We start from the raw sequence: 26,544 nt of genomic DNA, 5'->3' as shown, positions 1-26,544 counted from the left end.
TAAAAATTATAAAAAGGTGGCAAAGGATAAAAGCACTACTTTAGTGAATAAATCCTGATATATATCTGAGTACTTTAGTGACAAATAATTGCAAGTTTGAGCTCAAATTAAAACTACAGAGCCTGCACATGAAACACAGACAAGCTAGACAAGACCCACAAACTGATGAAGCTAAGAGAAATAGCTGTTTCTTCTCAATATTAAGAATTAGTAACTGTCTGTTAACTTCACAGAACTCCCCTAAAAGCAATGAGCTGCAGAAATGGGCTGAGGACAGTTCAGTTTCCTGTGTTATACGTTGAGAGTAGAGACCTTGACTCTCAAACTGGACGAAGTGCAGGGCTATAATAAACTATTTAATAACATGAATTTATTTACAAAATTCTATAAGCAATAAAATGCCCTCCAATTTGAGCAGTTCTACTTGAAGATCTATATAATAATGGAAGAGTCATATTTCCAGTTCTTGCTGACTAGACTGCACTGTTATGACTAGATCTCCACTGACTGCAACAGGGTCTAGACACCTCTGTGGGTGTAAACTGTACCCTCCTAAAGTATGTGCCCTGCAAAAAATCACTGTTACTGCCCACAGGGTTAGGACACCCAGTACAGCTGCTAAGGATCAGGTACCTACTTGCACACTTGTCTAGCTCAGGGGGGTGTGACTGTGTTTACAGAAATACACCTCTGCCAGTTAATACCTGTCTTTACTTGACTCTTAGTGCCCCCTCCACCAAATGCAGAACAGGACAGATTAGTGGGATATCCCCCTTCTGCAAAGCAATGTATATTTTAGACAAGGAAATGTCCAAGACAGAGCCTAGGGAGATGCCAATAAAATACCTGCTGTACCTAGTGGTGGTGACAGAAGCTAAATGGTTTCCTGGAATGGTATACAAAATACTAGAGCAGTAATACTAAAGGGGTTCACCTGAACTGGACTACAGATTAATCTGGGAGTACTGGAGTATTCCAACAATGCTTAAAAACCAGTAGATCAGTCAACAGTAATGTTTACAGACAATAATATAAACTGTAATATAAATTTCACCTTACTTCATACAGCCTATCAAAGGACATCATCTGTCACACACAAGAATAAAGCAGACTGTTATTATTTGGAAGCAACAACAAAGGAAAATGGCCATTTCACCAAAATATATTGTGAGGTGCCTATGAACCAAACATGATGCTGCACAGAAAAATTACTGATCTCTCCACACAAAAATGACTGATACTTCACTTGAGAGTCACACATATTGTTTTAGTCACTTGTATTCAAGAAAGTTGATGAAAACAATCAAACAGGCCCAAAGGATACAATAAGGAAAACAGAGGGGACAAAGAGCACATCTGATGAGCAGTCTGGGAAACAGTGGCTAGATGGCTGTCAAACTAGTAAAGACTGTTAAGATACTCAGTTGTTATTTATGAAGAGAAGGCAATGCTGAAGAAAATCATTAACCTGATAAACAATTGTCACCAGCAGAATGCATAAACTGACAAGAGTATACTTTACTGGAATTGGATAAGAATTCTACAGTCTCACTTTGGCAGCAGCCCTCCTGTAAGAAAACATGAAATGCAGTCTTCAAAGGCAGCATGATCAGTTTACAGGAGGGGTTACATGACACAGCTGTGCAGAACTGCAGGGGCCTGGAACTCAGTGTCCCTTCTGGTTTTCCCCCCAGCCATGCTAACTGGGACACTGCACCTCCTAAGCTTAGGTACTTTCAGTTCTTTAGCTCACATATCAAATTCAAGTTCAAATTTGTATCTTGTGTTTTATTCAATTGCTTAATGGCATTACATTATCATACATGCACAGGCATTATCTGCAAGACCAAAACAGTTCTGTTCACAATATATTTTGAGATAAGCTTGCAGGAGAGTGGATGCACTATCATAAAAACTGTCATAACCCATTTTAAACTTCTACCCCCCTGCATTTTTTTTTCATTTGCTAACACACAGTGCCCCAAAGATGCTTCAGAACATCCTGGTCTTTATACTTCAACACAAGCTACACTAAGGAGATCACATGTAGGACAAACCACCACTGAAATGCACCTGTAGTTTTAAGACAATTATAAACCACAGCAAATCTACAGTTTGCTTAGTGATTATATGACTTGAGAAAAACTTTACAAAAGCTATGCTAAGAAAGCAGTTTAAAGCCAGTAAAATTCATGAGAGCAGTTTAAAGCCAGTAAAATGCATGACAACTAAAAATCAAGAAATGGAGAATCTTACTAAGAATTGTGATCTTACCTTTTCCAGGACTTAGGTTTTGGTCTATAAACACCTTAAGCTCTCCATTGGCTTCAATTAGTCCAGCCTGTTAAAGAAACAACTTTTATTAATTTTACAAACACAGATAGCCTTTTATTGGTAAAGATGAAAGGTATCTTACCAGTGGCCTCTACCACTCTCATTTTGTCACAAACCTCCGCTGTTTGGAGTATAGTACTGTCAAATTTTAGGGTCTTGATTTTATAAATGCCACATTCTTTAGAACAAGCAGAAAATAAGTGCTCACCAACTTTGCTATTTGTGTCCTGAGCTCTTACAGTGTGTATGCACTGTTTTAACAGACAACTGCAACTACTCCTTTCTCTCTGTAGATACTATTCACCTAATACACAAGGTAAAAACATTACAGCAAAAACAGCACAGGCAGTGGAGAGTGCCTGGGCCATTCTAATCAGGAAAAATATCATTAATAAGAAATATATTGAGCCTTTCAATTATTATTTTTTTAAAGACCAGAATACAAACCTCTAAAATTAAAAAAGCTATAGGGTGACATAAGGCTTACAAAGCCATCACCATCCTTTGAGAAGTCTCACAGTAGTGATTACTTTCAAAATACTATTAATTGAATAGAGAACAGGATGCAGTAATTTCTTTGTACCTGCAGACAGAACAGTTCTGAAAAAAAACTTAATGAACACAGGACACACTGTTTCCATTTAGAAACAACAGCAAGGAAGTCAATACCTGTACTAAACCACAGTGTAGCATATGGAGTCCAGAGGCTGAAAAGTCCTGAGCTGCATTTTGTGCACTGCAGGTACACACAAGCTTCCTGACATACCTGAGCAAGGATCAAGGGCTTTGCTGTCAGCCAAAGCAGCAAAACCTTCTCCATTACAAACAAGTCTACCTGAAGAGCCCGACTTGAGATCTGCGAGAAGTTTGGGAAAACAAGGAAGCCACTAGGTGATGCTGTGGAGCCACTGTTATCCAGGTATCTCAGACCAAGGATTTCCTACCAAAGACACAGAACTTTAGAACCAGGAAACTTTCTCTCCTCAGTGAATGGGGAGAGAAGACGATGGAGCAGAGGAAACAAGCTGGAATAAAGGCATAAAGAGCACTGGCCTGTAATGGCACGGCAGCAATGAGGACCTGCACGCACAGAGAAACCGTAAGTGGGCAGAGAGTAGAAGGGATGGATGGAATGAAAAACCTGTGGCAGTTCTGTCCTCCATTCCCCCCTCCTGAAAAGTAACACAATAACATCGTTTTTGAGAGGCTGCCACAACTTCTCAGTTGCTTCAGAACACTGCCTGTCCTCCTTGCCCACAGCAGGGATTTCTAAGACCCACTTGAAGAGAGGATGGTTTTCCCTCCCTGTTCCCAGGCACCAGAACTCTTTACAAGGCTCACTCTTTATCACACTCAACCACATAATTCAGAAAGGCAACAGACTACATCAGACACCTCCAAAGTCAAAGGTATACTCATCAATATGAGACCAAAATTGTGTACAGAGACGTTATTAGGGCTAATACGGCAGCATGACATTCCAGAACACTGGAACTCCATGGGAAAACATGAAGGAAATTTTTTGGCTAAGTGTTACCTTATGCTCCCATTCTATCTAAATTTCAAACCAGAAGTGTTAAACCACACAGGAAGTGCAGTCTCATTGTCATATTTCTTTCAATGCAGTACTTAAGTTTGTATTCCACAGCAGAAAGAGGCTTGTACTCAGGATACCTGCAAATTCTTCTTTCCATGAGAATAAATAATGATTATAAATGAGACTGGAAAAGCATTTAATATATTGTGGTTTTGATCAGAAAACCACCAAGAAAATGGCTATTTTAATCTGTAATGTCTTTCTTTTAAGCATATGAATTTAATAATTTTCAATTATTAAATCCATTCATTGGTTTAATATGCAAAAGCAAACCTGCACCAAGTGCATGTCAGTTACAGTGATATTCCAAAACCAAATATTTAAGCTGTGATATACAGCAAATTCAAGTATTAATGCAAATCACTATTTCAGTAATTGAAATATTAGGCAATTCAGTAATCAGCTACTTATTGGTTCCTTCCATTTTCTATTTATTTCAAATTAGAATGTCTCCAGTAGAATCTTTTTGATTCATTTGAAGGAAATGAACCAACATCATAGTATCAAATAAGCTCATAATCTTCAAGTCTTCTTCATAATTAAAACATACAGTGAAAAAATATTACCCAAAACAATATGTAACTCCAAAAAATGTAATTTAATCTAGCATTACAAAGGTTCGGGTTAATGATACATGCCCTATACCATGCTTTTGTGAGACTGAAAGTACAAAAGTCACTGAAAAACTGGAGAACATTCAGGGAAAAACACCACACTTAATCAATAAAAGAAAACAATTTGGGAAAATTTAGAGAAAAGCAATCACTGGATAACAAGCAGGATCTCCTCAGGGACTGCAATACTAATGAGCAATACAGAGGTTACAGTTCCACCACCTTTCTACCACTGTCTTAGTAAAGGTTCACCTCTAGCACTTAAAATGGCACATACTCAACTCCTTTTTAAGCACATACCCAGAAAGACCCCAGAAAGCCATTGGGAAAGAAAACATGAATCCCACATCAAAACAGAGCCCCCAGCTGCTATTATTCATAGTGAAAACTCATTTCTAGTGAAAATTCCGTTATTCCAGCCCCAGTATGTTCTTCACACTTCTGAACACACTTTTAATTATAAGGTGAGCAAAACTTATCCCTGGTTGAAGGGACAAGTTTTGGTCAAAGAAAACTGAAAAGCAAAACTTCCTTCCCATACAGAATTCTGGGGTCTCTGTTCTGAAATGGAAACACTAGACAAAAGATCTCTCTGCATGCATTTTGAGGACATTCTCCCTGTTTTTCAAGCCAGGTTATTTTGGAGGAAGCACCAGGATTACTCCCCTGGGACCTCTGTAGCACAGCGCCCAAAAGAAAGAAAATAGAGGAAAACATGACTAGGGCTCACATTGCATATATTATAGCTGCAGATTCACAGTGAACCAAAAAAAAAAAAAAAAAAAAAAAAAAACCCAAAACGAACACCCTCCCCCCCCAAAAACACCCACCCAGGAAAAAGTACTGGATTTTCCCCAATGGAAAGGTAACTTTCTGTCAGGAAGAGTTTAGACATCAAGGAAATTCTATTTTCTGATGAGAAAATACACTTAGTTTTTAGGCCTTATCAAGCTACTTGTAACAAGATATTTGGATTTTTACTATTTTCCTATGTATTCTTTTTGTATTCCACAGTTTCTTCTTATCTTCTCATGATCCTCAATCTCAAAATGCGTTACATCCTTTGATGGTGATCCTGGGGCTGCTTGAACTAATAATGCTCTTTACATCTGATTTTGGAGGCTTATTAAATGTATTCAGCTTCACAATTCAGCAAAGTTTTCCTCTTTGAAGACACACGCTGGCTATGTCTACTTCTCTACAGCTACAAAAAGAAACCCCTGAAATCCTAAACAGGCAACAGATACAGATACAGCCTTCATTCTTCACACACTGCAACAAAACCAACAATGATTTTAAAAAATAGCTCTTGACATCCAACACAGCATCTAAGCTGCAATAACTTGGTATCTTCCCACAGAGCAAAAGACAGGAGGGTGAAGCCCACTGGACAAATCAGTAGATCTGGTAATTTGAACTGCAGAAGCCGTGGTGGAGTGGAGATCCCAACCATCACCAAGGTTTGCTCTCAGCTCATTGTTCAGAGCTCCCAGGAAAAAGAAATTAACTGAAGGGCTAAACATATAAAAAAATCAACTAAAGTTAGCTTTAGCCTGCTATGAGATCATCTGCAGTCCTAAGGACTGAGAAGTCTATTTCTGTTTTGTTTACAAGTGAAAACTGAAAAGCACTACAAGTGCCCTCAGCCTGAAAACCAGTAAACTAGGAACTATCTTTTTGTTGGGACTGAAGTTAAACTGAAACAAAATTTTCTGAAGATGCAGAGATTTTCAGTCATTAAAAAATCCCTAAAGATTACAAGAGAACAATTTAGTATCTTACTAACAAGCTACTATTTGCAGTCTCTGAAGTTAAGCACTAGAAAATCAACATCCTTACAACAAAAGTATAATTTCTTCTACAATTTTCCAGCCTTGCAATTCAATTTGTTAATAAAAACTGGCATCAAATTATTCACTGAACCTTTAAACTAAACAGGAAAATATGCAAGGTGAATTTGGACTAAAGGACAAAGAACCTATAAAAGCAAGAAGTTTATCTGACAAAAACAAGACTGAACGAGTACATGTGCTGTGTATATCAGATTTAACCCAAGAGGCACACTGCCCCACAATACTTCAAATAAGTATGGTATTTCTGCTTTTGTGCCACAGAAATACCCCCTCTACCTTGCTCCTAAGTCATGAGCCCATTTTAAGAACACTACCTGAAAAAGTGCTGAAAGAAGAGCAAAAAGGGTAGAGATGCATGAAAATAGAGGTATGTGCTATAAGATTGATTCTCAGAACAGAAATTTTCAGTTGTTAACAGCAGATCAAACCCATAGAGCACGGAGGCACAGGACTGGGATTGACAAAGAGATACAGGTGCCAAAGATACACAAATGGTTAAAGAATGGGAGTAAGAATGGGACAGTCTGAAAATGAGACAATTTTGGGACTGGCTGGAAAGACACAGAAAATGAGCTAGAAAATCAGATGGAAGATAGCAGAATTAGGAGTTGAGGTAGAGAAACTGTGAGTCACTGAAAAAGTACAGGCAAAAATACTGATGAGAACCTAAGAGAGCTTTAATGGAACAATGAGATCAAATCCTGTGAGAAGCAGGGAAGAACACGGGAAGTGGGAAAATGAACACAACCTAAACTACAGCTGAAAGGGGAAATAAGCTGGAACTCGGACAGAGAAGCTCAAAATAAATTAGGAAAGAAGTAGAGACAGCAGAATCAGAAAATGGAGGAATTGTGAAAGAAAAGCATTTCCACCCAGAGCCTGTCAGGGCATTTGGTGCTGTTGGGTTGATGGTTGGACTTCTTGATCTTGGAGGTCTTTTCCAACCATAACAGTTCCACAATCCCATGACCAGGATGATGCCTCTGCTGTCTACAGGCATTTGCAAAGCCAATGCAAACAACCACCCATCTTGTGCAAAACTGCAACTAACTCCATCCATGATGATCCCCAGTCACTTTAAAGGCAACATGTCCAAAGGCTCCATGCCATGCCATTTTACCATGGGCTACTTTATTGACAATGCAGGGTTCCTTTTTTTGTTTGCCTTATTTCAATATCAGGAAGCAACAGAAAATAAGCAAAGTTACAAAGTGGAACTGGAATAAAGCTTATAATCAGAAATAAACAACCTTATTTTAAGACTGCTTAAACAACCTTTATTCTTTCATCCCTATCCATATGCAAATGTCATTTATAAGAAGATGATAATGAACTACTTTCCCCATTGGTTTCTCATCTCATGCAGGGACCAGAGCAAACGTGCTCTGGGAATTAAATATTATGCAACTACAAAAGATTATTATGAGACATCAATTTCATTTTTTTTTTACAAAAATTAAAGGGCAATCAAGATATTAAGTAGAGGAATATTGTAGAAAAGGGTAAAAAGTTCTTAAATTTAAAACATTTGGATTTCATTTTGAAAATGAAGCCAGTGAGAACTATTCTTTACTGTATAAATTGCATAAAAACATTTGAAGTTGGGCTACAGGAGTTTGATTGTTCAAAATTCTCAGATGTGTTGTTTTACTGTGTTTTAGTAGCCTTTTTCTGGAACAGAGATAATCACATTCACATCCTCAGATCATGGCAGTATCTTCAAGATTAATGTGTCTGCCAACCACTCAGCAATGAGCTGCACCATAGAAATGAGCTTTCCAAAGAATATTTTTGAATTTTACCTCAACTATCAAGGCACAGCCAAAGCACTAAAACAAAGGTCTGGATACCACACAATTGTGAGGGCAAAAAGCTAAATACAGGTGAGAAGCTCAGTCAAACATTGTCGATACAGGCTCTGCTGATACTGCAAGTGAGCTGGACACTGAGCAGTACACAAAATGACACCCAAGGTCTCCTTTATTGCAGAATATGTCAAGACCATTAGCTTCTTGGCTTTTCTTTCTGACAAGAGCAACACGTCCAAAATGCAGCAAAAATTAAATTAAGAACTCACTTAGAAGACCAGTCAAATGGTGATCCTGTCCAAGCAGCCACCAGTTCAAAAACACCCCAAGAGTGAAAAGTCACTCCATGGTGTTGGTGTTGCTTCTCAGTTATTCAATTGCTCAAGTGAACAACCCTTGCAAAATTTAAAGCTGATGTCCCCAGCACTAACCATGAAACTGTAAGAATGAAGCAGAATTGAATGTGAGACTCCTAGCAGTGAGTATGACATCAAAGCACTGCTTTTCCACTTTTACCACATAAATTAAAAAGAAAATAAAATCATCATTAGTATCCTCCTGGACTAAATGACCACATGTGGAGGTACCAGCAGCAGCCACTTCCACAACTACACCCTGCAAGGACTCTATTTTTGACCAAAAGAGCAGCCAAACCAAGACTTCAGCTTCTCCATCAGTACCTGAACCACAGCCAAAATCAACAAATAACATTGCACAGGACCCTTCCAGAACCATTTGCCTCACCAACCTCCTTATCAGTGTATTACAAGGCTGGAGTGGCCCACGGTGCAACTTTCAACCAAGTCTGTGTAACCAATAATGCAATACTGGAACCCTCAGCAAATGCAATGTAACACAAGCCAGAAGCATTTCTGGGGAACATGGACCACTGTTCATCCTTAAAATCAAGTTGTCTTATACCTGAGAACTGTTTCAATACAGACAACATTTAGCAAAGGTTGATCCATTCTTCTTCCCACTCCTAATTAGCCATAATAAATCTCCATTAATAGATAATCACTCAGTCAAATGCAAACCTTAAAACAACTGATTCCCAGCATAACTTAACTTCTAAAATCTGCATTTTTGTTGAGCCTGTTGCCATCATAGCGTAGTTATTAAGTAAAATACTGCACATACCTATATAAAGCCACTACCGTTAACTGGCACATACAGTTAATAAAGTTTAACACTTACAGGCTACAAGAAAATGCATCATTTAGATAAATAAATTGGCAAGGTGACAGGCAACTTCTGAGCTGATATTTCCTGATTTTATAATACAAACCAACATAGGAAAACAACAGCTCTGACTGCATGCCTGGAATGTATAAAAGAGAGCTTAAAGATCACTTTCCTTTTGCCTTCTTTGAAAAGGCAAATTAAAAAAATTAGCAACGTTCAAAATCCCAAACAGAGATGCCTTTTTAGATGACCTAATTTCGTAATATTATTTGATCACTAGTTTGCAAACTTCTGGACATGTTAGAACTCACTAAAGGCAAACAGAAGTAGATCAAGCTACTGAACTAAAATGATATCAAAGAAGGTGCATGACCACTTGAGATTCCTCAAAGACTTAACTTCTCTAGTCCGCCTCAACAAAATTTCCAGTACATAACCCAAAAATAAACATAAAAGGAAAAATGCATGCTGGTATTTTAAGAAAAGTCTGAAAAATGTTCTGAAGATTTCTCAATACTTTCTAGGGATTGAAAGTGCATCATGTAAAAAAGGTCCAAAATAAAGTGGTTTGCCTACTTCCACTGGGTTCTTGTTTTCAATCCATCCCAAACTTAACTTTTTTAGACTTGCTCAAGACTGATGTAGAAACATCACATGGAAGTTACTAAAAAGTACAACTTCTGTGGTGTTCTGGCAAAAAATTAATACAAAAGCACAGATTTTGACTTTCCACAAAAACAGCAGCCCTAATAACCTAACTAGTAAAATTATGTGAAGAAACCAGTTTGCTGTGGGTTTTTCTAAATAGTCTTTGAGCAAAATATTAGTAATACTGTGAAATAAATTCACTAGATTAAGCTACATACCTGAATGTATACTGAATAGTTAACTAAAGTAAACCACCAGCATTCATTCCCACATCTGTACATCTCTTAAACAGTAATGTCAGATCAGGTAATGAACTTTTTGCACTTTTTATGGTGTGTCCTCATATTTCCACATGTTCACAGGGCCTTCTTTGCAAAACTGGATATATCTGCCATATCTACTACTCAGTAAGATTCATGAAAGTACCATAAAAACTAAAGAGACACAGTAATTTTTATGCAAACTAGGGATCAAGAGAAAAATTCCTCATAAAATAATTCAAGCAGAAGATGACAGTAGAACATAATTTTTAAGAATAAATTAAAAAATCTAATTTTAGAATAGGCAGCTCCAAAGCCAACACCACTGTCAGTTACCTATGAAACAGTAACTCAAGAACAATTCTCAAGAAAGGTATTTTAGTCTGTGAGAAATTCTGAAGGCTAACAGTGGTACGTTGGTTTCAAAAGTTTTTCTATGTTTTTTCCCAACTTCAAGTTCTCTGTGCACAATTTATTTTTACACAGCTTGAAGCAGTCCATCCAGTAATGGTGAACAGAAACAATCACAAACTACACAACTAATAAGAATATTTAATTAATAAGAATATTTAATTAAGAAATAATAAGAATATTTAATTAATATTTAATTAAAACTATAAGAATATTTAATTAATATGACACATATATTCGGATAGCGTAATTTTGGAGAACAGAAGGAACCATACTCATTCCTTTTGTCTAGCCCCTTTCTCTTCAATATTCACTATAACACCATGCATTAGACTATCCTCAATAACAGATCCAGTTCCTGCAAGTGGTTGTATCAAGAGTACGGAAATTTGGCAGAAGATAAACTCTGCTGTTCCTGCTTTTTTTCTCCTATGTAACACTGAGTCTTGGAGAAAAGATCCACAAGTTTCTCTTTCCTTATGGCTCCTTGAGAGGCCCCAACAGTTCAGCAGTGTCAAGTAACTGAGGGGAGAAACATGGTCACCACAAGTTGGATCTTCAGCCATTCTACAGAAGCTGGTCCTTTAATGGTGGAAGGCACGTTAACCAATACTACTAAAAAAAGTATTTAACATCTTAATTTACAGATAATTCTCAGCATATAACTGATTATAGCTGAATATAAAAGTGGCCAGAAAGCAGTGTGGAAGCTGGAAAAAAATTAATGTATCAAATTTGCTTTCTTGCTACAGTAATTCCTTTTACTTCATTCAGAGCAGCACCCTGGCTACTTTCAGGCATGACAAGGGTGGACAGGTGACCATTGCACACAGGGAACTGCTTTCCCCCCATGAATCCAGTAAGGAGAACAAGCAGACTGAGGACCTTGGCTGCACATCTGGCTCCTTCAGCTCCTGCCTGGAAGGTGCCACATTTGTAAGTAGTGGAAGAGCTCACAGGAGATGAGGCAAACTCAGAGCAACACTGATTAACCAGAAAGAGGAGTTCTGCCTAAGATGGAGTCTCTGGAGACTGCCCATATGCAATGACCAAGAAATTTCCCACACAGTGCAAATGTAAAACTGTACCAAAACCTACTGACCTCAACTTGTCACCCAGACTCTGAAAAGCAAACCAATGATCCCACTCTCAAGGTAACCAAGTCCCTGACATACAGCAATTGCTGTTCTCCTGTCCACACCTATTTTTTCTTTTTTTTTTTTTTTTTTTTTTTAATTGCACAAACAGTAAAGTCTTTCTAGGAACTAAGATGTCCTGAATTGAATGTGATATACCACATCTGCCTGATCCTGTTAGAACTGCTTCTTAGCTTTACTGGTGCTCATAAACTCAAAAATGGCTGTGCTTATTGCTATTACCAGATCACACTGGAAAATAAGTGCTTCTTTTTTTTGTCCTTTATCTTTACTGCACTTCAGATACCCTACCCAAAACATAAATTGATATACCCATGGATACTTTAACCTTCACAAGCCAGTATTTCTTTTTACATTACCAGTTTTCAAGTTATCCAGCTACAACATTATGATTATGCACTTAAACTCCACCTGCGGGCTCTTAATTAAGGTGCTATGTATGAATGAATCCTTTTCCCCCCACCTCACAGCTTCCTGACTACTGCTGAGGAAATCAAAGTATTTTGCATAAAACCCCAAAATACAAATGAAAAAATTAAAATCAATGTTTTGCTTCTTATTTTCTCTTGATTGTATGCTCTGCAAAGCATTAGAGAGATACATTTTAAAATAATACTTCACAGAATTTAGAGACCTGGACCATATAGTTCATAAACATTATTTTGCTAGCTTATCTGATCACTACTTTTGCAATTCTTTAATACTTTATAAGGGATGCACACCTCAGCTGCACTCCCAGGCTGGAGCACTCTGAACATGCCTGGCCATGGAAATGCCACCTGAAGCCCACACTGAGGACTGTAGCAGCACAGCCATTCCCACAGTTTGGCCACCTCAGCTCTGCTGAGAAAAAGGGAAGGAAGGGGCAGGAGCAATCATCAACTATGCCATCTTCTTCACCACTACATCTCACAGACAGAGCACTGGATGGGTGACATGGCAGAACCACAACCCATTCATCACAGCAATATTTTCACATCAGAATGTTTAAATTTACAGCAACACAGGTTTTCAGAGACTCAGTGCCCAGAAATTTAGTGATACTGTCTGTATCATGCTGAATTCCATTATTCTGCTTGAAAAAGAACTTGGACTTTGAACAAAAATATGGAAATATATCTCTTCCCTTCTGAAAATTAAAATAAGTGTTATACCAATTAACATCTCTATGTTATAGCATTAAACCACAATTCATAGGGCCCATATTCAGACCTAGAAATTTAAAACTTCCCAACACTCACTATACATTTTAGGTGTCATGTAATGGTGAGTACAGTCTGCAAAAAGGTAAGCAGTTCATATTTCTTCCCTGAGGCAGGTTTGAAGTATATGTAGATGTTTTAAAGAACAGGTTAGACAATATTCAGTTAAGATTTCATACCCTTTCTAGCTACCCTGCTCCAGTGCTCAAGTACACTTAAAATTTTGCCTAAAACCTGACCTAGATTTTCATTTTTCCAAATTCAGTTTATTACTTCTTTAATAAATATATCAAAAGCAATTTCTTTTTGGATCTGTAGCACCTTCTCTCATTTCTTAATTTTACTATGAGGTTGGTTATTCCTTCCTTTCTTCCTTAATTACTCTCTTTCCTAGAATAAGCTAGATCTTTCAGAAATAAGGTTTGTTCTTAAATGTCTCATTCTCACTTAGATCTAGCAGGACATTCATCTGCATTTCCAGATGCCAGCAACTCTTAGTTGATCTCTCTCCCAAAAGCTGATATTAAACAAATAGACTTTGGTATCTCAATTACTTTGAACTGTTTCAATTTCATCTCCTAGTCTAACACACTCCACTTTCGTTTTCTTCCCGCTTATATGGCCTATCATTCCCTGAACTCTGCTATCTGTCATGTACTTGGCCACCCTTATCTCTTCCAGGCAAGCTTTCAGTGACTACGTAGGTCTGGTTGCTTCTCCACACATTAAGATGTTTTTCAGCTGAACTGCTAGAATTCCCTACAGGATTATTTTTTAAACCAATCACTCTTTCATGGAAATCCCTGCTATTTGAGGGCTGCAATATTCCACAGGCTGCAACCTGCTGTCTAATTCAGTGAGCTGTGTCACTTTTCTTTAGCTTGCATGCTGTTGTTTTTTAGGGGGTTTGGGTTTTTTTGAAGGGGGGAGATATGATCTAATTTGAATACAGACTAGTATATTATCTTATTTTCAATAAGAAAACATGAAAGCCCAATTATATTAGGTATGAACAATGACTGACATCTTAAAGGCAGAATAAACTGGAGTTTTTATAATGAGTACTGGAAGAGGTGAAGAACAAACATGCTCCCTGAGGCAGGTCACAGAATCGAAGCTGCAAACCTTAACGACAGCAGCAATGGAAATCTATGGAGAAAGTTCCCAAAGCTGGTTTTTACAGACTCTAACGAGCATCTTTTGGTAGACAGAGATAAACAATGCATGCATATGGAGAATGAACCATCTTCCCTCAAATGTCTGATGCCTTCCTGAACTCAAGAAAGGACACGTTAGTTGACAATGGTAGTCAATCCACCCCTGCCATCTGAACAACACGTGCTGGGTTTTTTCCAATCCAATCCAAACCCAAGCTCTTTCAGTGTTCAATATGAAAGCACATAATGACAACGGCCCAAGTGCTGTTATTAGCATAGGGAATTCTCAAGATTAATCACTGAAAAAATGGCGGCAGATCTGAAGCTGGTTTACGCTGTCTACAGGAAAACAGCCTAGGCTTGATGCACAGCGTAGATAAAGTTCCACATATTCATTAATGCCAGCTATTATAAAGCATGACCCCATTTGCTTTTGTTAATAAAAACATTTTATGCTCCCACGTTGTATGTGCTGCAAATATACTTACATCTTTTGCCATGTTACCAAAGACTAAAAACCAGTCGTCTTAAAATCTTGATGGCTGCAGGACACAGGGACAATACTATTTTCTGGAAAGCAGAAAGCAAAGACAGCACCAGCTATAAAAAATGAAAGGAGGGAAAGTTTTTACAATTGAAATTATTGAATACTACCAAGTACAATTTAGGTTTCTTTTTGAAAAAAACCCACGTTTTTAAAAAGGGAAAAGTTTCCCATCATCACCTTTTCGTCCCTGGAGCCCCACGCTCACGTGCGGGGGGCACTCCTTTCCCGACGGCGGGGGAGAGCCGTGCCCGGGCAGAGCGAGCCCTTCCCCCGCCCGTGCCCGATCCCACGCGAGGCCGGTCCCTGTCCAGCTGCGCCCCTTCCAGCACCGAGCGCGGGCACGAGCACGGCCTCCTGCTCCTCCCCACCCCCATTTCCAGCAGCAGGCACAAGTAGGCCCCAGGGGCAGCTCCCCCCGGGGCCTTCCAGCCCCGCTTTTCTCCTCCTCCTCCCCGCCGGCGGACGGGCCGCGGCCGCACCGGGCGCCACAGACCGGCGGCCGCCCCTGCGCCCCGGGCACCCCGCGCCCGCCCGCGCCCCCCGACCGGGGCCTCACCGCCCGGGCAGAGCCCTGAGCCCCGCGCCGCCTCCCCCCGGCAGCGAGGGGCCGCGCTAATCGCCTCGGCGGCGGCGGGGGCGCGGGCAAGGGGGGACGCGCCCGGCGGCACCGCCGGCGGCCGCGGGGGGAAGGGGCGGCGGGCGGAGTGCGGGTCCGCGCCGTCCCCATCCCCATCGCGCCCGACCCGCCGCCGGCGGCGCCCCCCGCCGCCGTCCCACGCAAGCCCCGGTGCTCCCATCCTCGGGCGCGGGCTGCCCGCACCTGAGCGGCCGAAGGCAGAGAGAGCCGGCTCCATCCCCCGCCGCCGCCCCGAGACAGGGACCCGGAGCGCGGAGCGGGAGCACCCCCCGCCCGCCGCCGCCGCGCTGCTGCCGCCGCTTCTGCTGCTGCCGCTGCGGAGGCGCCCGACTGCACATGTGCGGCGGCTGCGCGGGCCTGGCGGGAGGGGGCAGGGGCGGGGGGAGGCGGCGGGACACCGACATCGGCAGCCCGGGAACAGGGGAGGGAAGCGGGGAGGGAGGAGAGGGCACCGGCAGGGACCGCCTTCCCCCCCCGCGCTCCGGGGGAGGGGGTGCAGGCAGAAGAGGCGGCGGGGCAAGAGGGTCTCCCCCGGCGGGCTGTCACTTCCCAGCGCGCCTCTGCCCCCGCCGGCCGCCAGCCTGCCAGCCCGCGGGGCTCCCGGCCGGCTGGCCCCGCACGCCGTGGCCCCGCACTTCGCGGCCCCGCACACCTGCCCAGCGCCGCTGCCGCCGAGGGGCTGCCGGCGGGAATGGGGGCGATGCGGATAAACGAGGGGGGACGAGCGAGCGCAGCGCTGCCCCCCCACCCTCCCACGGACCCTGCGCGCGCGACCCCGCCACTCTTCCCCCGTCTCTTCTTTTTTTTCTTTTTTTAAAATAAAATTAAAAAAAAAAAAAAAATTGAAACTTACACTTTTGTGCGTCCCCCTGACGCTGCGCGCTGACGTCACGGGCGCGGCGCGCCTCGCACGGGCACACGCGGAGCGGCCAAGCCAACCCGCCCGCCCGCCCGCCGCTCCAAGGCGCGGAGGGAGCCGGGCATGGAGCATGCGCGGGATTTTCGCGCCTTCTTCCGACTCCCCGCCCGCCCCGCGGTGCCGCGCGGTGCCCGCGGGCGCGGCCGCGCTGCCGGCGCGGAGCGGGACCCGGCCGGGCAGGGCCGTGCGGTTTCGTTGCCACAACATCCTGCTGCCAGCGCTTCCTCATCGCGCTCTGTCCGGCCGTTAGTCGAGCAAAGTTTCGCTTGCAGCGATCGTTGCTAAAATTAGGGATTTTGTGGTAATCCAAGCGAAAGTTTTCCTTCGGGCGGTTGCAGCTCTTAACCTTGCGCCCAAAACTAAAAAGCACCTCGGGGCGCTGCAGCCTCTGCGAGCAATGACAACCGCAGGAACAGAGCATGTTAGCGAGGGTTATGTGATGTAATTACATCGTTGTCCTGTAAATTTTGGGGATAAAAACAACCCCAAAACCTGCAGCGTTGCTGGGGGGGCTGCAAAGGCAGAGCCGTAATAGGGGGAATTGCGGGAGAGCAAGGAAAGCTCCGGAGCCGTGCGGCTCACAGGGTGGATGCAAGGCTGCTCGATGGGGAGGGAGGAAGCTACACACAGTTCTGCACGGTACAAGGTTGCTCATAACGCAACGAAGAGGGGAGCAGGAAGTAAAAGGCTCGTCCTTTCGCTAAATTCATGCTGCTTCCTGGGAACGAAGGCTAGTTGGGAATAGCACACACCGCCGCAGAGCCGCTACATTGCAGCAGCAGACAGGGTGCTGCAGGAGATGCTTTTCACGAGTCCACGAGATTCGCATTCATTTTTACATCTCTGTTGTTTGGTTTCTTGTTTTTTAAAAGACGTTGAATTGTTGTGCTTTACAGTAATAATGAAACACTACGTTCATTTTCCTGATAAATAGCAATCTTTGGAGTTTTTTATTAACAATGCCCCCCTCTTTCCCCTTTCCCCCCCCCCGTGCTGCTCTAGGTTATAACCCCATTTCTTCATTCCCCTTGATTAAGCTTGAAGGCATTTGCCATCGAAGAAGGGTGATAATGAAATTGTGATTGTAACATTATAACTTTTCAGAAAGCAGCAAAAACTTTCACACACAAAACCCATAAACCAGCTGCAGAAAAAAAATTGCTTCCTGAAAGACATCTCCAGTTGATAGTGCCGCTCTCCACCCTCCAGGTCATATATATTGTGCCTAAGGGTTCAAACCGTCTGTGTATCTCACGTCCCTACCCACCCACCTCCCGCTCTTTTGTTTTACATTAATTCCTGTAGGAAACACACTTGCGAGTCAACAGAACAAGCACAAACAAGGAGTGTCCCAGTTTGCTAGAATTTATTTTGATACATACTAACTGCCCAAACACGCCCAACTCTTGGGTAGTGGGGTTTTTTTTCCTTCAGCCGAGGGTTGTTCACCACTAATTTGAAGTGTTTGTACCACTGAAAAAATTTTCAACACTTTTGGAGCTTTAGGATTTCGTTTGTCATAGTAGTAGTGGCAGGCTATTCCACTTCAGAGTTTTGTGGGGAGTACCTCTCCCTTTTAAGGGTTCACGAACAGCAGAACAGATCATAACTTTAAACAGCACCAGCGTGGAAGGAGTGCATGACAGACACGAGGAAATTGTCTCAAGAGGTCATGGAGTCTACAGGCAGAAAGCTTCCACAGATGCCAGAGGAAATGCCCAGGAACAGGGAGCCATGCAATCTGAACGCTGTGATCTGTGCAAACTCATGACTTAATTAAAGACCTCATGTCACTTGACCACCTTGTCAGCATCTGGCCTCGTCGGGAGGTACTATCTCCCAACTCTCAAATTTCCACTCTATTCTAGGAAATAAGAAATTCAGTTTGGTACCATAACTGAAAATTTTACTACTCTCTCATCTAGGTTTTTCCCACAAGGCAGGATCAGTTATCCCTAGGTCACTCTTGTCACAACGTTGTCCAGTTTGTTGTCTCCAGCCAGAAGGTTTTCCCAGTCCCACTGTCTTCAGTGTCGGGAATCCCAAGCCGGCAGTGGTAATCACTCAGCAGAGGCGGTGGGAGAACCCAAGCAGCAAATCTCCCGGGCTGCTGAGTGAAGTAGGTAGAGGCACGCCTTGCCCTCCTGCCCTTAGGGGTTGAGTGGGCTGCACACCTCGGAGCTCTGAGGACATCTCCGTGTTCTTCCTTCTCCCTGCAGCAGCTGTGTTGGCTCCCTCGTAGTCAGGTCATCAACACAGGATGTCTGATACTTTGCTGCTCCTTACAAGCTATTGCATTTCCCACAAAATAGCAACGCTGTTAGTGTGGCTTGCCTCTTGTCATTCAGGGATCCCGTTTCCTCCACCTTTGGCATTGCCCACATGCTGGAACACTGCCAGGACTGGTTACTGAGCAGAACTATGGATTCCTTCCCTAGACAAACCCCAGGAGTGCTTTTGTGGTTAGATTGTTCCTGGGTTCGTTCCAACAGGCAAGACCACACTAGATTTCTCACCCTCTCCATCAAGCATCATCGTACAGCAATATTCTGTCATGCAAGGCACCCCCACATCTTCCTTCCTGCAAAGCTCAGGATGTCCAATCATAAAACAAGTGAAGTACAAGACTTTGTGAGGATGTTTTCCCTCATATTTGAGAAAGATAGGAATTATAAATTCTTACAGCTATGTAGTGCCATGGACTCTGTCCACCATCACCACATTCTTGAGCCATCCTAGACCTACATCAGTCACAATTTCAGGGAACCACCTCACAGCTCCCACAAATACCTTCCTACTGACGAACGGAAGCCACCTGCTCTGTATGATAAGCCACAAGTTGGGTGGCTGTGGGTCCATACACACCAATCTGACCCCAGGGCCAGGGAAATGGCTCACAAAGCACAGCCCACACGGCCAGCTTTTAAACTGCTTTGGTTCCTTTATCGTCACAGAATTATCAAGGATAGCAATTAAGGGGTAACACACAAGAACCCAAATTTTCAGAAAGCCATGCCAAATAAGCACAGCTAAATCCACCTACAAAATAAATAAAACCCCTCCCTTCAAAAAAACCCCCTGAATCTCAACCCCAAAATAGGTTAGCTGAATGAGTTGCAATTCAAGCATAGAGCAGATGTCCCTAAGTTCTGCTTGACCATAGGAATATCTTCTCATCACTTAATGAGGCTTCTGCTCTGTATCAGCTTTTCTGTATTAAAATGATATTTAACTGATCATTAGTTAATGAATGAGATAGAACCACTGTCTAACAAGCTGGAACAAGAATTTCCAGAAAAGACAAATCAGTAGATTTTCCTTTCAGGGCTTCTGGAACTCTGCTTTAATTTTATCTGCCTGACACAGAAAGAGAATATTCCACAGTACAAGCATAAGGTTTCTGAAAAGCTGCAATTATATCTAAGTGGGCTGGTTATGCAATATTCTCCCCATTTTTCATACAGGAATGAGTGATCATTCACGAATAAGGTCTGTTGTTTCTGTCCTAAGATCATATCATGAGACTACCCCATTTGGACATGGAATTATGCATGGAGCCATTATTTGCATTTCACAAAATATTTACAGTATCTCAATATACCTCCAGATTTCTATGAGGCAATCTCAAATGTCTGATTGCAAACAAACTTACCATATGTCTGTTAAGTTTACTAATTTGCACTTACATCTAATATTGAACCAGGCAATCCAAATCTGTGTCAACAAAGAGGCACAGAAAACTGGTACTCACACTAACCTATTTATCTAGCCTAGCCAAGTTGTCCTGGTTTTGGCCAGGACAGAGCTTTTTCACAGTAGGCATGAGAAGGTGGAACCTGGAGTGCTGCGGGCATGTGTTACCTTGTTATTATAAACTATCCCACCTCACTGCCAGAGGCAGGGAAAAGGGGCTCCCTCTCTTAGTTTCAGGACAAAACCGGTGGGGAACTGTTGTTGTCTGGGGCTCCTCCTTGTACAATTTTGTTATTAATATTGTTGCTGTTACTGTTTTTCTTATCTCATTGCTGTTTCCAGTAAATGGTGCTTATCTCAACCCACAATCTTTGCCTTTAGTGCTTCCAACTGGGAGGAGAGGGAACACAACTGACAGGGTAGTGGTGGTGAGAGCACTAAATTGGGGAATACCATTCCTAAACCATGACAAAGTTCATTTAGGAGAGGACTGAGAGAGATGAGGCAACTAGTAATGTATCTAGACACTTGCTTTCCTTTTTTGAACATGGTACCTAATGAGCTTTTCACCCAAATCTTTTAAAAGATATTAAGGAAAATATTTTATTTCTCTTAGGAGACACAAGCCATCAGTATTTCCTAGTCTCTTTCCTGACTTTTAAAGAGTTTTCTAGAGAACTACAACTACCCACAGCAATTTATTTAGATAAAAGTTTGACTCATCACAGTTGCAATACGTCATATAATTGCTTCAAGGGCTAACTAAGTGACATAATGGAAACCATACAGAGATCTCTAACATGACCTGTCATACATTTTTCCCTGTGAAACAGGTGGCAAACTATGTGTGAAATAAGCATCTTTCAAAGCCAAAATGAAGCATTTTGTATTTCATGCAGAAACACAGAGCTAGGTGAGTGGACAGAGTGGATAGGACAGTTAAGAAACAAATTATTTCAGTGAGGTACCTGGAAAAGAGTAAAAGGTCTGAGCTAGTAGACTGTTAAATGGAACCATAAAACCTGAACTGCTCCTCTATTTTGAATAAAAATATTGAAATATAGCAAAAAATCAGTTGAGTTTCTTTTCTGTTATAGATTAATTTTATTTAAAAGTATTTATAGAGCAGCTCTTTGTTCTGCATTTGTCTGGTTTGTGACAACTTTTGAAACCATTTAAGGGGAGGTGGATTTGCCATACATTCCTTCAATCTTTATGAAGCATTAGTGCCTAGAGGGAAAGCCCCAAATCCAGTAAGCAAGAACTCAAATATTATGATCTCTACCCTGTCCCACCACCACATACACACTCCAGAGTAATCCAAGTTTCATCTGGACAAGCCCAGCAGATGTCAGAGAAAACACAGAAGAAACTGAGGCTGCTACAGGGCCAAAAGGTACAGAGCACAAAGATCCATCCAAAGCTTTGTGTTGCTACTTGGAGGACAACTTTCATTTTAATTGACAATTTAAACCTCATAGCATGCATTTTTCTAACCATTTTGTGGGTATCAATGTTATTTCAGATGACAGTGCAATACTGACCTGAAGTGTTAATGTATCTTAAATAGTATTGGTTTTAGCAGATGAACCTCAAGATGATTCTTAAATGCTTTGTCACAGAGTAGACTACAGTCTATGAGTAAGCTTTCTCTGAGACACTTAAATAATGGGCTTTTACAAGACCTATCTCACTACATACAACATTTCAAAGAAAAACCACATTTAAGATCACATTCAAAACACTGTTTGCTAAAATATCATGGTATTTTAAAGAGACTAACAATTTATTCAATGTAAATGTAACTTAAAAGGTCATGGGGTTGCAAATACACATCCAGTCTGCCATTTCCAGTTTTCTGCAAGTTAATTTACTTAAAATAATTTCAAATCTAGAATAGTGTCAACTAAGATCCAACCTCCAATGTTACAGAAGTACTATTTTTCCACATCTAATTGAAATTACACTTCCCAGTTTTACTACATTTATTTTTTATTTAAAAGAAAACACCCCTGTAAACCATTACTGTAGCAGCAGTTAGCAACAAGAATGGGTAACAACTGTCAGTCTGCAAACATAAATTATGCCCTTTCTTACTGTCAATTTTTAGTCAAATATGTAAATAAATACAAGAGCTAACACAAAATATACCACTATAAGAAAATACATTATATGCTGCAATTTGAAATAAAATATCATGCAGTACTGGCTGCATGAACTGGAATATGTAATTAACTGCTTAGAACTGTTTGCTAAACAGTTAAACCTTTTCTTGTGCAGAGGATCACACTTTTATTAACCATCAGAAATTTGGTTTGTAGTTAATTTTATACTGCTATATTAAAATCATAAATGTGAAAATGACTTAAGTCATTTAGTGAAAGAAGATACCATAGGCACCATAATATATATATAATCTTTTTTTCCTTTTTGAACAAAATCTGGTGATGAACCAGCATTAACAGGATGAAAATTAAAAGGCACATTCAGGCAAAAAAATATTAAACAGAGTTTGCATGAGACTATATTTAAAAAAAATAATTTATGCTCTGAATAATAGATTGGATCAGAAACAAATGTTCTAGTAGATTCCAATCAAAGTAAATTTTGTAAAAGGTGTGCAATTCATATTATGCAATTACTTTTTAGTACTGAATTTTGTTTTAAGGTCAGTATAAGGCTTATAACCAAGTGCTTATTAAGAGGACTGACTACTCAACAGGTCTTGTTTTCTGAGTGCATAGAAATACAATGAGCAATGAAGATGTTTTCCTTGCAAGAGGACATATCCTTCAATTTGTGCAAATCTTGATCAAGTACTTGAGCGTCTTTCAGGTCTCGGAACACATTTCATTATTGCAGCTCTCCACAGGGCAGGGGCAAGTAAAAGGCTCAGAGTAGTCACGCTCAGTATAAGAAGATAGACCTGCAAAAGGCAAATAAAAGCCATTACTTCTCTTGGTTACACGGCAGTACAAATAAGTATCTAGAAGTTTGAGGAGATTAGGCTCTTCTAGACCATGTTTTCAAGAGACTTCACCTGTCTTCCTAAGCAACTTGCATATTGCTACAAAAGTGAACAATACATGCTCAAATAATCTAATTACCTGTTTACCTGGTGTGAAGATACAATTGCAAAAACATCATTATGAGCTTATAAAAAAACAATTGTTTTTATGTGAAGTGATCAATTTTGAAAATTAAGTATTTGTTAAAAAGTCAAAGGCCAATTATCACTTGATTTAAAAAGCAAAATGAAAATCCTTAAACTAACAAACCAAACCAAAAAGACCCCCAACCAATCAAACAAATAAAAAACCTTACCACCACCACTCTAAACTATTCTAGTTTAATGATATAATGGCAAAGTTCACTGCTAGCTCACTCATCAACAGAAAAAAGCAAGCATAAATCCCTTTAAGCCATACCATACATCTTCTGAAAAAAAAAGAGATCCTAACTACATAGTTTGAATAAGTCTTAGATAAAAGTGGCAGGAAGTAGTTTTGAGGTCTCAAGCAAAAGAATGAGTTTAGGAAATTCCAGAGGTATACAAACCTATACCTTAGATAATCATGTGAGAGCAGAAAAAAATGAAAGTCTAAAAGCTTCCAAGCTCAGTGGGTGGGCCCCTAAACTGGTTCTGTGATCACATACGGATATCTTGAAACTCTATGCAAACATGCAATATTTGTAACTCTTAATTATATGAAGGAGTGAACATCAAAGTGAATCACCTTGACCTACAAGTGAACAGCATTGTGTAAGTTTTTCACATGTGCTTTATTTGGAATTGGTTCCAAAACTATTCAGTTTACTTGATCAATGAAAATGAAAAACTCAGAGCACCAGGAAAGCATTTTTGTGAGCAGAAGCACAGAGGATAAAGCAGCTAGTGAGGCCAGTTCCTGTATCTCTATAGCCATAATTTACATAATTTCATAAATAGATTATCTTAAAAAAAAAAAGTAACATTCTCACAGGTTCAGTATAAAACTTAGTTTAAGGCTTCTTTCCCAGGGGACTTCTTTCATGACTACCAAAAACATTGGTTATTTTTTCTGTGGAGGATTTAAAATGAACAAGCTTTTCAGGTTAAAGTGTTTACAAGTGTATTTGCTTGTCTAAATGTTAAGGCAATTTTCACAATATCTGCTCTCCAGTTCTTATTTACTGGTATTTCCTTCTTCAAATCCTGTAGTCTCTCTGTATTGTACACTCCTATACCTCTTTCAATAGCTGTATCAAGATTTTAAAAGCAAAGGCTTCTCAGTCTTTATGACTTGGGTGCTATCTGCAACTGTTGACATAGTTAAGTTGTAAGTGAAAGAAGTTAAGGTAAAGCATTTATAACTAAGTTATTTAAAATACTAAGGTACAGTATGAAATAAGTGAGAACCAGCACTAAGAACCCTGTCAGGGACATACAATTATCCATTTGTATGGGTTGATTCTACTTTTTTTAACAGAGGTGCCACAAAATTGGAGTGGGTAGGTGTTTTAAATACTGGGATTTTGTATTACAGTGTAAGTTATTCAGGTGCAAAAAATGAAGTTAATAACCACAGAACAGCTTACCTCCCGAGATATGATCCCTGCTCTGCGTGCTCTACTTCCCAGAACAAAAGAGAATTCACTGACTTGTGCCAGTCCTGCTGAGACAATCCACTTGATATATTGGCTGGTCTTTGGAAGAATCAAAGAAAGGACAAGCACTGCCAAGACAAACTTTAAAAACAGGTTTTTTTTCAGTTACTGAGGGTTTGTTTTGTTTGTTTGTTTAAATAAAGAAGTGTAATAATTAAAATCGTATGATCTCTGTAAGATACACAGAATCAAATAGAATATTTTTGAACATAACATAAAATAATGGACTTCCAAGTGTGCCTTCAGTATTAATGTCAAAATAGACAAATGTACATTGCACAGTAAAAAGTAGCATCTTCCTCACTATAATAAAACACTTTTATTACTGTTACTAAAACACAGTTATTACTGTCACAAATCCCAGGATGGAGAAATAGATGCTTTGCCATGTGCAATTTATATTTAACATTAAATAATTTTCTTTTTAAATACTGGGAGAATATTGTATCAAACTGTATTCTAATCAGTGAGATTCTTCCAAATATATATTTACAGTAATATTCTCTGTTCTATCAAATGTTCAGTTCTTGCATAAATTGTCTTTAGGGCATGCAGCACAAAGATCACTTAGATTAATGAAGATTAAAATGTTTTTAAAAAGAGTAAAAGAAAATACCTTCATTATGACGACAGACAATGTAAGGAATAGCAGGACTGTGAGTTCATATATTACAAAAGTGGGGAAAACATGAAGTCCTAGAAGGAAAGAAAACAGCATTGCACAGTTTGAGGCCAATATCTTACTATGGTAATTTTCTGGGTTAGTAATATATTTAATTGTAAGACTGTATTCTCAAAACAAATCAAACAAAAAGCCTTAACTCACCTACCAACCACTTGACCACTAAAGCCCTAACTATCTAGTAGATCACAAAAGCATTTCCCACAATATCCAGCCCTTTTCTTTGGGGAGGTTTAGCACAGGCAATATTTCCAACAGAATTAAGTTGCATATGACTGATGCACGAGCACTTTAAATTCTAAAGCTTTCTGTCTTCTACACCAGTCATCAATACAAAATCTCAACTGAAAAAAATATCTAATGAAAGCTATAAAAATCCTGCAAGAAAAGAATTCCATTGTTATGCACAGTCATTCCAACATTTTGCTGGTCATTTAACTTTGTTTTATGGTATCACAGTGGGAGGAACATGATACTCAGTATGTGCATAGACTATAGCTACAACAGAAATCCAAAGTGTTTTCATTCTACGACCTTGACTTCCAAACTCTGAAAGTCACCTGAACTTGAAAAGTCACTTAGACTGGAATCAGGTAAGGCCATAAACCCTTGAGCATGGTCTAACAATTAAGGAATTATAGAAAAACCCATTGCTATGATGTTGATGGGGTTTCTTTTGTTGGAGTGGATTGTCTTGGGGTTTTTTGCAATATTTGGTCATTTTAACTTGGCAATTATGTAAAGAAAAGTAACAAGATCCACAAAGAACTCAGAAACATAAAACTAAATCCTGCAAATATTAAACATAAGAAAAAGAACTATTTGTTGGAGAAGTCCTAGAGTCACCAAGGAATAATCTTACAACTAAGTCAGTTTTATCTCCTGAAGTATGCAGAACTTCAGCAGGCAAACAGAACTGTGTATCTTTGGATGCTCGTTCCTTTTTCATAAAAACCTTCTAAAAAGTGAAATCAAAATAATGGTGATATTCCTGACGAATTCTTAGTAGTTGGCATTTCTCCAACCCAATTATTTCTGATGAAGGACAAAAATTTGCCTTTCTAAAGCATAAGGCATGTAAATCAATGCTGTAAATAACTTCTTATTTTAACACAGGACAAGGTTCCACTAATTTTCCCTCTCTGTTGTGCTGCAGATCAAGATGATCTGTAGAGAACCAAGAGTTCTCATCC

At 40.4% G+C, this 26,544-nt stretch overlaps 2 protein-coding genes across 5 annotated transcripts in view; both read right to left on the bottom strand.

Annotated features, from left to right (window-relative positions):
• The window catches only part of TFDP1 (transcription factor Dp-1), a 37,569-nt gene extending 21,223 nt beyond the window's left edge, over positions 1-16,346 (bottom strand). For 2 of the 4 annotated variants that reach the window (XM_064709716.1, XM_064709744.1), the window contains exons 1-3: positions 15,594-15,767; positions 14,715-14,796; positions 2,275-2,341 (exon numbers count right to left, since the gene is read on the bottom strand). In XM_064709716.1, coding sequence (XP_064565786.1) covers positions 2,275-2,341; positions 14,715-14,726 — 79 coding nt within the window. In that variant the 5' untranslated portion in view covers positions 14,727-14,796; positions 15,594-15,767. Of the gene's footprint in view, positions 1-2,274; positions 2,342-14,714; positions 14,827-15,593; positions 15,768-16,263 lie in introns of those variants that run through there. The other 2 variants (XM_064709725.1, XM_064709733.1) reach the window with 2 other exon arrangements.
• A 3,302-nt stretch (positions 16,347-19,648) lies between these two features.
• The window catches only part of TMCO3 (transmembrane and coiled-coil domains 3), a 35,120-nt gene continuing 28,224 nt past the window's right edge, over positions 19,649-26,544 (bottom strand). The window contains exons 11-13 of the mRNA XM_064709619.1: positions 25,286-25,365; positions 24,601-24,750; positions 19,649-22,948 (exon numbers count right to left, since the gene is read on the bottom strand). Of these exons, the coding sequence (XP_064565689.1) occupies positions 22,835-22,948; positions 24,601-24,750; positions 25,286-25,365 (344 nt within the window). The 3' untranslated portion in view covers positions 19,649-22,834. The remainder of the gene's footprint in view (positions 22,949-24,600; positions 24,751-25,285; positions 25,366-26,544) is intronic.

This window comes from Zonotrichia leucophrys, chromosome 1 (genome assembly GCF_028769735.1).
Source record: "Zonotrichia leucophrys gambelii isolate GWCS_2022_RI chromosome 1, RI_Zleu_2.0, whole genome shotgun sequence".
In the NCBI taxonomy this organism is placed as follows: Eukaryota; Metazoa; Chordata; class Aves; order Passeriformes; family Passerellidae; genus Zonotrichia; species Zonotrichia leucophrys.
The sequence above is the reverse complement of the archived record's forward strand: the minus strand, read 5'-3'. Positions and strand labels throughout refer to the sequence as shown.